This window comes from Oxyura jamaicensis, chromosome 2 (assembly GCF_011077185.1).
Source record: "Oxyura jamaicensis isolate SHBP4307 breed ruddy duck chromosome 2, BPBGC_Ojam_1.0, whole genome shotgun sequence".
NCBI classification, from domain to species: domain Eukaryota; kingdom Metazoa; phylum Chordata; class Aves; order Anseriformes; family Anatidae; genus Oxyura; species Oxyura jamaicensis.
The window spans coordinates 56,194,773-56,208,816 of NC_048894.1; the positions used below are offsets into that span (position 1 = coordinate 56,194,773).

The 14,044-nt window shown below is 33.7% G+C and overlaps 1 protein-coding gene across 2 annotated transcripts in view; it reads right to left on the minus strand.

Moving 5' to 3' along the window:
• Positions 1 to 14,044, minus strand: part of CNTNAP2 (contactin associated protein 2) — a 1,137,498-nt gene that overhangs the window by 773,095 nt on the left and 350,359 nt on the right. For both annotated transcript variants that reach the window (XM_035319470.1, XM_035319471.1), the window contains exon 3: positions 7,472 to 7,665. In XM_035319470.1, the coding sequence (XP_035175361.1) occupies positions 7,472 to 7,665 (194 nt within the window). The remainder of the gene's footprint in view (positions 1 to 7,471; positions 7,666 to 14,044) is intronic.

The following is a 14,044-nucleotide window of genomic DNA, read 5'->3' on the forward strand; positions in this document are numbered from 1 at the left end:
CATAAAGCAGACATACATTTGATTATGTCTATACAAAATCTGTACAAGATTATAAACCTGAAAATTCGGCTTTGGTTCCATCACTTAAGCAAGCATTCATGGTTTCTTGTGGGGACTCAGGATAGCCTGCACCTTATATTTGTTAGCTGAAAGTTATAGTTATGGCTGAATGTCATTGCCTATTGTCACTACTGAGCTTATTAAGTACATAATGCATTCTTGTTCACATGCTTAAGGACCTGCACAATGTATTCAATATATGATGATGACACTAAGTTATTTGAAAACTAAGCTATCTGGGAGCTAAAAAAATGGATTTAGATGTTTCTGTTTAAAATTTGACAGTTTAACATAAGCAGATAACATAAGCAGATAAGCGATCCTCAGACTAAAAACAGATTAGAAAATAATCCTTTAACATGGAAAAGCTCTAGTAGGCTACTGTGCAAACCACTAATACGTTATTCAAATTTGCTTTCTATTTAACAGCCTGTACAGATTGAAGGGAGGGTTCAGACACTGCCATGACACCAAGACAAATTTTGTCTCCTGTCCATTTGGCATACCCTGTGATAGATTAGAATAGTTCTGCTCACACCTTTGGAGATAGCATAACACAATTATTTAATCTGTCTCTCATAAACAGGATGAGAGGAACACCATGGCATTCCCTCTTATCAAATCGATGTTCAAAATTTTAGTATATCTTTCCTGTTAAAAAAGTAATTAACAATAAAAACAACCACATGAACCCATATTTCTGCTAAAAATAAAATTCCTGCACAAAATATGCAATTATAAGGACCTAAAAGCATGTTGAGAAGGTCTTATAATGAGGCTCTAACGTATGTGAAATAGTGTTAGCTAGGGACTGTAATTAACTTTTTTGTACTCTCTCCCCACCCCCCTGGAAGGTCAGGATTTTAATCTAGCATAAACTTTTACACTGATTTGGTGTTAATGTTAACATTCCAATATTTAAAAGGTCATTAGACCTTCTGTCATATTAATACAGCTATAGACTATGGCTGTGAAAGCATTTGGTGTTAAGTATAACACCATAAATAAATAATCCCAAGTATCTCTAAACATATTGAAAAAAGTTATACAATTTTCCTTGACAGATTCCACACAGAGAAAAAGAGATTAGCAAACAGGCTTCTTCAGAATAGCACAGATTTTTATCTTTAAAGTTCTTTTCTTTAGGGTTTCAAAAAATTTGTCATCAACTGCCTTGAATTTCTAAATATGCCCCCTCAATGCTTTATTTTTTGATACAATCACAGTGACTATTATATTACATTTCTAAGAGTTTAGATTAATTACAGCAAAGGAACTATTTTCCTGTATTGATACTCCTTCAAGTCATTAGTCTTCAATGTATAGGTTAGCAACCTGTACCAAGTGCTAAGCCATACTGGCTTCAGTGGGAGTTACAACTCCATATGCCATAAAGGTGATATTGGCTGTTGTAAGTGAATAGAACAACCCTTGTAAAATAAAGGCATGGAAAACTCAGAGCCATAACAACAAGGTAAGTTAATGCCTAATAAAATTAAGGAAATGCACACAAGATAGTCCAGAAGAAAAATAAGACTTTCCATGTGGCAGAAAAGTTTGAAAGAGGTGTTTCTAGTAATAAAACACCCAGAGAATTAAGAGCCCATAAAAGTGACATTGGTCGCTTGCTGATATTGCAATGGAGACAGCAAGATACCAGACATAAAAATCCTTCCAGACACAATAGGTCAGGGCATCCTTAAATAGAAGGCAGCAATAAATTCACAACATTCCCAAATGACTTCAGGGTCTTGCCATAAACACTAGTCAAAACCTTATACTAATATATCAAACCACTTTACCACGTTTAAATAGGTCTGCACAGAATCTGATATTCTAGTAGCATCCCAGCAACAAACTCCAAGTCACATAGACCACTCTAATCACATTTAGTATTTCTAAAATACTCCTATAATTCAAGTCATAATGAAATAAAATATAAATGGCTTAATGTAATTCAATAGAAATACTAAGAAGAAAAAGCCTGTAAACCCATTAATCTAGGAAATGTTTCTGTGATGTAAGCTTCTACTCAAGATCTTATTAAGTAAACAAAAGGACAGCAGTAGCAAGCACCAAATCCTTTTTTAACATTCTTCAATAACATTTTTTAGTTTACGGTCATGGAAATAAGTTGGATTTCAAGGGAAAAGCAGTGGCAGTTTCTGCAAAGTAAATAATTCCTACATATCCTAATAAAGTGGGTGTATTCTAGAATTTATTCCTCCACTTTTAGTTGCTATACACAAATCTTTTGTATTCCCAGACATGCAGCAAGTCCTTGGTTAGCTTAGCTATAAATGATGCTCTGTAAAGCAGGTGAAGGGAACTGAGAATGTGATAAGGCTTGCAGATTTTTCTCTGAATAATCTGACCAGAATTAGCATGTCAAAATGAGCAGAACCATTGACCAGATGGCTCCTGTATAACCTCAGCTATGTAGAGCTACAGAGGAACACCTTGTACCTACCTAGTCATTAAATAGTGCTTTAGGTCTGTCCAACAGTTATTTCCAAAGGCACCTAGAGTGTTAAATATCTGAAGTCTCTTGCAGCTATAAAGAGTTAATTATCCAACTCACTTGTGCTTCCTTTCACAATTAATTTTGGATACTCTTGGGAGATGAAAATGTTTTCTTGTGCAAGCTAAATCCATGTGCTGTACCAACTTTCTTTAATATCAAGAGGAACCATGTATATGAAAAGACTGTATTTCTCAAGCAGTAGGTTACTTTTCAATGTCCAGAGAAATGCAAGTCACACTTTATAATTAACATACTAGTCTTCTGATTATTTTCAACTAAAAAGGAACAGAATGAACACTGTTAAAAAAAATAAGTCTTTAAAGACAGTAGGTAAATTTGATATTTTAATTTCCTTTCCCAAAAACAAACAAAGGAAACAAAGCAATAGAATATCACATGTTGAAAGGGACCCACAAGGATCATTGAGTACAACTCCTAGCTATGCATAGAACCACCCAAAAAGCAGACCATGTGTCTGAGAGCATTGTCCAAATGCTTCTTGAACTCTGGCAAGCTCAGTGCTGTGACCACTTCCCTGGGTAGCCTGTTCCAGCGCCCAACCACCCTCCCAGTGAAGAACCGTTTCCTGATATCCAACCTGAACATCCCCTGTCACAGCCCCATGCCATTCCTTCAGGTCCTATCACTGGTCACCAGAGAGAAGAGACCAGAACTGCCCCTCCAGTCCCCCTTGTGAGGAAGCTGCAGGCCACCTTGAGCTCTCCTCTCAGTCTCCTCCTCTCTAAGCTGAACAGACCAAGTAATGTCAGCCACTCCTCATAAGTCTTGCCCTCTAGACCCTTCACCATCTTTGTTGCCTTCCTTTAGAGCCTCTCTAGTAGTTTTATGTTCTTTTTGTACTGTGGAGCCCAAAACCACACTGAATACTCAAGGTGAGGCTGCACCAGCACACAGCAGAACCCCTTGACTGGCTATTAATGCTGGGCCTGATGCACCCCAGGATCCAGTCAGCCATTTTGTCTGCCAGGGCACACTGCTGACTCATGTTCAACATGCTGTTGACTAAAAACGCTAGCTCCCTTTCTGCAGGGTCGCTCTCCAGCCTCTCATGACTCAGTCTGTACATAAAGCCAAGGCTGCCCCTTCCCAGGTGGGGAGTCCTGCACTTGCACCAAAAGTATATTTTCAGTGATTCAAACGCCACAAAAGCAGATTTATGCATAATGTACATTGTTTAATTAAACTGAATTTGCATAGGGTACAAATGTTTAAATAAATGGTTAGTGGCTACCAGATTACACAGTTTGGGTATTTAAAGGGGAAAAAAAAAAAAAAAAAAAAAAAAGGAAAGGAAAGAAAGACAACAATAAAACAGAATTACTTTCAATTGAAGCAGCAGCCATTTGGTCCAGGGGTAAGTTTTCTGTTAAAAGTCAAAACATGCTTTCAATTAGATCTTTGCAACTCCACCGATGTTCACTGAGGCTTAAGATACAGTCCACTGCAGCAGAATATAATTGAGAGGCTACATGCAAAGGGTCTGCATTCCACATTTCCCATTTTTTTTTTTTTTTTTTTTTTTAAGATCATCATTACAGTAAGCAGTTTCTCCTTCATTCCCCTGAATTTGATAACTCCAGGAATAAGAAAGTGAGATTGGTGAGAGCTGATGACGAGTTCTACCAGAATGATCAGATTTTAAAAGATACCTCAAAATGGCTCTCCTATTGTACTGAAGTTCCTCCAGTTTCCCGCATTTATCCAAGATCTATCTTAGAGATGGTCAGCTCTGTCACTAGTGTTTATATTTTGAGTCTCACTGCTTTCATAAGACTTCAGCATTTAGTTATTATACCTATAGAGCATATTTGCATTATGCTTAATGTGGTGCATTTACATCTATATCTAAGTTAAGATTCTATGTATAATATGGTTTCTTTTTCTTATCTGTGATGCCTTCTCCAGACAAATAGCTCAATGGCTTGATGTAGACAAAATAAGCATCCATATCAAAACAAAAGTTCTGTGAACATGAAACACCTCAGGTCATTAACATATGTAGGGAAGCCTCATGACCTACCAAAATTAGAATCTCAGACTACAAGAGTGAAGGTAGGTGAGGTGATCAAAATCCTCTAGTTGCTATGGAAAGAGGACATATTCACTCATCTTATTAAAATTCATGGAAATTGAAAATATCTGAAAGCCCAGGAGGGGTGGGGTCAGAAAAATCTATTTCACAGAAATGAGAAACTTACTCTAAATTCACCTTGAAAGCACTTTCCCCATCACAGACTTCCTGAGAGACTTTTGATTTCTCTCCTACTTAGGAGATAGTTATAGAATATATATTTTTTTTTCCTTCCATGACTAATGCATACAGAAGGGGATCACTTCAGCATTTTATGCAGGTTATCAGTTTGTTCTTACCTATATCTTTGGAAATTATGTCGCTTTTGTTCTCTCTCCAACTTATTTAGCAATCCTAATTTTTTATTTCTTCTTTCCATAATTTATCAATTGTCTGTGTCATTTGATATCATAACTCTTTCAGTATTAGGAGTTGTTGGAATATGCACTTCTATTTTCATTTTTTCCCTTTGCTTTCTCCTTTAATTTTAAATTTACTACTACCAATAAGCAATGACACTTGGGCATTGGGCTAATAGAAGACAGACATTAAATGAAAGGCTATATAGTACCTTTCTCTTGCAGATAAAATAAAAGGTATGAATCTGAAAGGAAAGACTAATTATTACTTAAAAGGAGGCATCTTAAAATTTTAGGTTCATCACAGTCACCTCAGTCAGGAAGAATATAACTTCATGTGTTTAAATTGCCTATGCTGAATACTTTGCTCATGTGGTCTGATCTGGCCCTCACACTCCTTGTACAAAATTACACTATAAGGAAGATGCAATGAGAATTTCTTCATCACCTTATTTCCACAACAGGAAAGTCTGTCCCATAACACTGCTACAATAGTTCAGTGATATTGCTTTAGGCTCAGAGGCACCTACTCTGTTTTTGAAACTTATTAATAAGCACACTATTGTAAAACGTTAATCAAGGGAACAGTATTTAAGAATAGGAAAAAAATTGTTTAGAAAAATTAGGAGTCAAGACCCCAGTGTCTTTGCTTTTTTGTTTTTATTGTTTATTTTCTTTTGATAGTATTTCAGCTGTATCCTTAAGAAGAAAGCTAGGATCATCTGTCTTCCTAGAATAGGGCTAAAATTGCAGGACATGAACAGCAGCAACAGACTTGCAGAATATAACCACATGATTTAGCATTTGAAATAGGAATAGCAGATTTCTGCATAACTCATTGCACACTTTTGCAAGTCATATTGATGGTTTGTAACACACCATCAGTTTTCCATCTGAATTCACCAAACATTTGTAATTACTATTCAATAGCAAAATGAAACATTTTCTCATGGAAAAGCTTTCAGTATTTCCATATTAAGAGACAATACAAGAATAAAGACTTTCTATAAAGCCCTTAGAAACATGGGCTGCTTTGGAAGCTGTCACAGCTGTGATTAAATCACCCAAATCCCGTATTGCTGAAAGATTTTCTCTTCAAGGTATTAAGCATAACTGTCCTGCTTTATATATTGTTCACTCATCCAGCTGTGTAGCCCTCTTTTGCATTCTCCTGGGTGAAATTCTTCATGATTTCAATAGTAGTTCTTGAAAAGAGCTTTTCTACATCTAAGATAATACAAACACTACAGGCTACAAACATTTTTATATCCATAAGGGGGCTTAAAGAGAAATATTTTATATTCATCAAGTTTAACCATGAGCTTTGTTTCCTCCCCTTCCTAGATGAGCAAAATCCACATAACCTGTTGCTGAAGAATCTAAAGCAGCACCTGATGTTTTTCTCCTTGCTCCTGCTCCTCCTTCCCTCCAGCCCCCCTTAGTTTTTCTTTCAGAAACCTGTGTGCCACACAGAGGAGTTTTTTTTTTTTTTTTTCAGTAAATCAATACTCTAATAAAAGATGACTGCCTATATGTACTCCTCATATTAAGCAGGATTCTGTTACACAAATAAAACCATTCACCTTATGCTCTATATTTGATGTTCATTTTTAATAACAGACCATAATAAAAGACAAACTTGACCAAAATATAAATCTAAACCACAGCAACATTAAGTCTTTTCTGATTTGACAGTACTTCTCTGATGAGGTAAAATAGCTAATCTATTTAATTTGTTTTCAAAAACAATTATACTATTTTTGCTGTTCTCAAAGTATACTTTTGAAAAAGAACAACCATGTTGTGAAAGAACTGCTATGGGAACAGACATTTTAAATTGTAGCTCTTTTTTTTTTTTTTTTTTAAATTTGCCAGCAAAATGGAAGGCTACTATTTTCAATAAGAATGAAATTAGCAGCTTAACCATGAAAAAAATATATTTACACTTTTTTCTGAAGTTATTATAGCATAAAAATCCCTTTAACATCAATATAGAAAGCAATACACATGTTAAAAGATCATTCCCAAGCATACACAAACATTAAAAACAAGTAATCTTCCAAAATAATATGTATGAGAGCAGAATTTTCAAAACTATTTTTGTGTCTCATATTTACTCTGTATAATTAGCAAAAGGAAATAGCATAAGAGAGGGAAGAAAAAAAAAAAAAAAAATAGACCCGTGGTGGAATATCATTAACCAGAATAAATAAATAGCTGTGCATATTCTGATAACTGCCATCAGCCCAAGTAGGCTTTCTTTGGTAGATAGGATTCCTATCAGCAGCTACAACTTAAATTATCATGTTTTGAGCTAATCTCCATTATAATCTCAAAAATACAACACTAATAAGTTATAATAGGTGCACAGTTCCTAGAAATGCAATCAGTCAACATAATTGCAGAATACACTTCCATTATACACTAAAGACTTACCCAGATATTTCCATCCTGGTGATATGGTTTCCAGTTTTTCCCTGTATCACTATAGAGCATCCGATACTGAGTGACCCAGTCAGAACTGCTATACCTGCCTTGAGTTGCAATAGCACTGATCTGCTTCCTATTCCCAAAATCCACCTGCAGCCACTGATAATGATCACTGTCAGATGGAGACCAACCTCCTGCACCTGTTGGGTTGAAAGAGAAAAGAGATGTAGACCTCAAACACTTGCTCTGAAGTGAACACATAGTGAAGATGTTGATTTCTGGAAGACAGCCCAGCTGAGAGGAGTATAGATACAAAAGAAATATGATCATATTTTTTAATGCATGTTTAGTATAGGATTCAAATGCATTAACTCTGTTGCCTTAATCATTTTATGATGTAATTATAGTGATTTAATGGACTGCCTGGTAATGACTCAATGTCTTTATAATGCTTTAATTACAGTTTATTAGTTTTTGCCAAATTATAATTGTTCAAAGGTTGACCAATTTGCCATGAAATTCTTTTTCAGAGTCAGTTGACACAAATCAATAACAATCTCTAGATTTCATAAACACTTTCAGTACCATTTCATATTAAAGAGATAATACAGATAAAATAGGACAAAACAGTATCCAGCCTTTTACTTCCCTATGTTTTGCTATAGTGTACAGACTGAAATATCTTAAATAGAATTGAAATAGGAGCAGGTATTGCAGGGCTGGATCCAGTTTTGATCTGCTAGGTATGCAAGCTGTCACAGATAACATTAACAGATGCCTCACAGAAATGTTATTGCTTTTTTTATGGGTCTGTGAATTAACTTGATAGTAATTCTGTTAACATTCTTCTCAGCTACTAAACTACATCACATTGTTCTAAGTAAAGATGGACAGTGATCCAGAGACAAATGTAATGTTATGACATTAATGCAATTTCTTACTCTTCTGAAGTAAAGAATGTTAAGGGAGAAATCATAATTGGATACCAAGAATTATAAAAATTCTAATATTGAAATTATAATGACATATTTACCATAATAATAAAGATTAGGGAACAGGTGAAATTACAAAAAGAAAAAAAAAAAACAATACTGAGAAAAACTGGAGAATCATTCTCTTTATAGTCATAGTGGACATTAAGACAGAAAACAAAAACATTAGAATTGTAGTGATTGTGGTATTTTTTTGCTTTTAATTTGGAACCAAATAGGTAGCCAGGCATATTGTAGGCAAGTCCATGGGGTGATTTTAATTGCTTTTAATTTCACTTACAGACATCAGTTGACAACACAAACCTAGCCTTATCATCAAGCAATGAACACTTGTTATTCTGTTTTATATACTCCCATCATTAGGCGGCAGCATTGCCTCAATCTTAGGCACATTAAAAACTCATTTCAGCTGCTACAGCTGTTAACATTTGCAGGTCATGGGACATTTTAAAGTTGTGGTATCAATAGGATCATTTTATGTCTTAATAGGTTGCCTTCCACTGTAATTAAAGTGGAGTACTATGCTAATGAACATTTTTTATCTTTATTTTTTAAGATTTAAAATAGATGTTTTGTCCCTGCACTAGAAAAAAATATTTCCCAGAAATATTCCCTGACAATTCCAACACTTCCACCCAATTTGTGTATCTTAGAGTGATGGCATGCAAATGATGAGAAGATGCTCCCGTACCTTTGAAAAATAGCCTTCTGGTTGCTCCAGAAAATAAGGTCCAAAGACAAACTTTCCAAGTTTTCCATTATAAAGTACAAATATCAACTTTCAAAATTTATTACAAAACTGATGAATCCATCAATAAAATGTCCTTCAACAATGCAACTGTTGAAACTGGATGACATGCTGTAACTGTAAGGAGGCTAAAATGGACCGCCTTTCATATGCAGTTTTATGTATGCAAGAGATTTTATTATATTTACATTCATTTGTAATTGTTTATATTTACATACATTTGATTTTTGATTTTGAAAAAAAAAAAAAAAAAGAGCATAGCTATAATTAGACTGTTAAAACTATAAAACAACACAATATAATTGCCCAGAGAGGCTGAGCAGTCTCCTCTTCCAGAGATATTCAAAAGCTGCCTAGATGCAATCCTGTGCTCTAGGTGACCATGCTTGGCAGGGGTGTTGGACTAAACAATCTTCCTTCCAACCTCAATCATTCTGTGACTGCGTAATTATTTTTTCAGTAGGTTTATATTACTAAGATTAGAATTTTCCCTGCAACTGAAAAACCTGCTCATGCTTTGTAAACTATAACTAGGTTTCAGAAAGTATACACCTACAAATCCATTGAAAAGCTTTGAAAATTTGGTCTAGCATTAAATTTCCTTGTATATATTTATATATATATATATCATACATTATAATATATATGATATATATTATGATATATGATGTATAATATATATTATATATTCTTTTTATACACTATATATATATAAATCTAAGAAAGAGAAAACTTTTCTGCCTGATTAAAGTTAAGAGATATGTGATGCAATAATCACACCTATGATGTGAAGGGAGGTGGAAACATGAGTATTTCAAGATAGATTATGTTATAACCATTGCTAATAAGCGAGAGACAAGACTTTTGGTCAATATTACAGAGAGAAGCAAACAATATAATCCCATTGGTTGCTTGGCCAAATTTTGTATCTCAGTTTCACATTTACCTTCCAGCTGTTCCACCTAAGTAAATAAATAAATGAAGATATGAAGCAGGAACACATTTGACTATAGCTAACTGCGCTGCTTAGCAGATCAGCAACGTAAAGGGAATGGTCATCACCAGAAATACTTTGTGGTAATCAGTTAAAAGCTTCCTCTTGCTGTTTGATTCATCAAGCTGTGTAACTTGGGGAGCTGATTACTTTCTTCATTTGGTTTGTGCTATGTGTAACCCCTATTGATTCAAGGATTAATAAAGGTATCTGTTATTTTTTCGGTTGTGTGCTCTAGAATAAATTATAAGAAAGATGGATTATATAAAATACTACCTCCTGTGAAAACTTTGCATAGGCACTGAATTCATCAAAGGATTTCAAATATATTTGTTTCTTCATTCAATGTAAGTAGAAGCATCAACTCTAAAAATCTCACATCCCCAGAAATGTGTTCATCCTATAATTAAATATTTGGCTGAATAAAAATAGCTTCCTCACTGGAATGAAAGAACCAACCCAATACTGGACACAGAACAGAGGGGTGTCTGACAAAAAATATTTAATATACTTTTATTTTAAAAAGAGTACTGAATTTGGAAATCAAACCTGATTTTCATAATATAGCATTATTTTAGAAATACATTTATTTTTATAGCCAATATATTATGACAGAATAATGAACTATCTTTCAGGAATTACTAAAATAACCAGAATGCTTTTCAATCTTCAGTGAGCATTACCTTGCACTGAAACTGCAATGGTGCAATAAATTTATTGAATAAATGCTATTCACAGTATTAATCTTCATAACTTGGTGTAAACTGTTTATTTTTAATGCTTTCTGGTTATAATCTGAATTATATAATGTTCTTTCTTTGTATTTTTATTATGGTGGAAAAAAAGACATTGGCTTTCTGATATCATACTCCATTTTACCTTCTGTATTGCCTTTAATGCAAAATGCCACTGAATACTGTGAAATCAATGTGAATTATGAATTAGAAACATATGAGAACTACAAATTATTTTAAAGTGATGAAACATGCATATAATAGAGTTTACTTTCATTATACAGGCAAGGAGCACATATCACGTTCTTTGATAGTAGAGTTGCAATAAATGAAAATAAAGACAATATTTTTTCATATTTTTATTTTTATGGTATTTCAGAATTTCATGTGATTGAACACATTCACTCACTCAGTGGCAAAAATAATTGACTCAGTGACATTAACTGAGAGTCACTGAATACCATTATTTATACTGTATAGCACTCTACATCACAAACAGGGCAACTAATTTCAACTTGAACAAGAATGACTGTATATGATCTTTTGAGATCAGATATCAGAGAACTATACGTTCAACATAAGTGGTCCACATATCTTTGTGCATCCAAGAAACTTCCATGCACAGAAAAGCGTAAGAGTCTTAAGCAGCAAAGCCAGCCAGAGCATGCCTGTGGATAAAAAAGGCTATGAAAAATTTTAAGGTTTATTTTCAAAAATGCTACAGAAAGTCATTTGATCTGCTCCTACTGCAGACTGACCAATGTGCAATGAGCCTACTACTGAAAAACATATTCAGTAACACAGAAGATGCATACAACTATATTCAGAATGCTAAGAACTTGTATAACTTGAATCTGTTCATGATTTTTCGCCATTTATAGACAATTACTAAAAAATAACTTTAGCATCATTAAAACAAGAGTTGAAGCTCAAAGATTTAAAATATTTAATGGTGAAAAACCCCAATGGCTTTCATGTTTTTATTAAATTTTATTCCATGAGTTCATTCTGTGGAAATGAAAACAACATGAACAACATAGCCTATCTCTAAATGATACATGCAGAATATAGCATTTAATATAGTTCTAAGAATATAAAGTGTTCAACTCAGTGTGGGTGTATTTTTGTAAAATTTTATGAGTAACATCATTGCATAATTTCTTTTCTTTAATTAATTATACATGTCAACTCCCTATTCAAATCTGAGTGAGCTAGCTCCCATTTACTGCACACTAAGAAAAGCTACATGATGAGTTAACCTTACCTTCATATTTTTTCCCCATGATAAATTACCAGTAACTATCAAATTCAAGGGAGGCTTACAGATTTAAAATTTTTATCTCAACTTTCATATCCTACTGAGCTTCAAGATCTATAAGAATGGACACTGATGATTTTTGAAACTCTCTGTCTAGTCTATTTCAGTTAGAAATCTTTTTTCTTGTGGTATCTTGGCACTTCCATCTTCACTCATGGCCAAAACTGGAAAGATTAATTTTCCCTAGAAGAATCCACTCTTTTTTTAGTTGCACTTATTCATCATTCCCTATTTCAAATCACAATATAATATCAGTATTGCAGTAAGTCTAATTTTCTGCTTTTTTTCAAATCAATAATAAAAGGCTTCAATGATATGAATGAAAGAAGGAAAAGATCCTTAATAAGAAATTTGACTAGAAAACAAGATATGAAAAAGTATAGCTCAAAGATTTAGGATTTGTGGTAGTTACAATTCCAAGGTTTACTTCACATAATCTTAGAAAATTCTATGGCTTTTCAGCACGGAAATCAAATATATGTCTTTTTAATAATTATATAATTATTAAACATTCTGAAACATTCTTTGAGTTTGAATCTGCTTACTTGTATGGGAAAAATACAGACCAATCTTCCCATGAGAAATAACACTTTCTAGGTCAATGTAATATTGTCAAATCAATACTGTTTGATACCATGTATTTTCCTTCCTATGACACTGTCATTCCTCTATAAAGGATAAATCAAAAGAAAAAGGAGAACTTTGAAGTACTGAGATTCTTCATTCACTGCATTTCAGAGAAAATGTGGACAGCCTTTTACTATAATACCCTAAAAAACAATATATATAAAAAAAAAAAAACTTCAAAACTCCATGAATCTACCTGCACAGTTAGTCAACTTTATGTTTAAGTAAGACAAGATATAAATGGCACTTTCCACTTTTGTTTGTAATTTTATCATTGTCGATAAATATTGTCTAAATATAGACAATGAAACATTTCACTTTACACATAGCAAATAGCATTACAGCATTGAGTGGGTCTTGTAACACTTGTAACAAATCTAAATACAGAAGTCATGTAGCTAAATTTGGATTTGCAATCCAATCCCTCTTTTCAAGGTAGAAATTAAATGTTTTTGATATGTTCTCCTTTCCAGTACAAAACAATAGTGATGGAATTGCAGACAAGGACATAAACAACCCTGTCGGTGGGCAAATAATGAACATTCTGCTTGGAAGATGCCTATGGTAACATTTAGAAAGCAGCAAATACTGAGAAAATTATAGACAACCTCTATTTTAAATTACCTATATTTATTCTGAAACAAACAAACCAAAAAAAAAATATAATGGAAAACAAGAAACAAGACAGAAATTACAACAAGTAGATTTCTGCACCTCCAGAATTCATTATTAGAATTTACCTCAAATCAGACCCTATTTACTAAAAAATGGCAAATTAGAGCCAAGTTTGATCTAATTCCCTATAGTAGTTTCAAAAGTAACTTACCAGAAGTGCAACAAGAATTGGGCTCAAGTAAGCCTTCAAGCTCTAAATTTCCTATAAAATATATCTGATAAAATTCATTTGCAGGGGCAACTGAAGGTTAGAATGATCCAATATTCATTCGCTCAATTATCCTTCCATCATAGCAGTTGAAAGTTGTAAGTTTATAGAGAGGTCAGTGTCAGATTTAATCTTCACTTCTGAAAGCCTGACACAGCACAACAGCCTATGAAATATACTTTCCTATTTGTTGGAATCATTCCTACTGATTTTTGGTAGCAGTTACCAGTTTCTTCCCTTGGCGTGGCTTACACTCTCTGATAAAGAATATAAGCTTATTTAT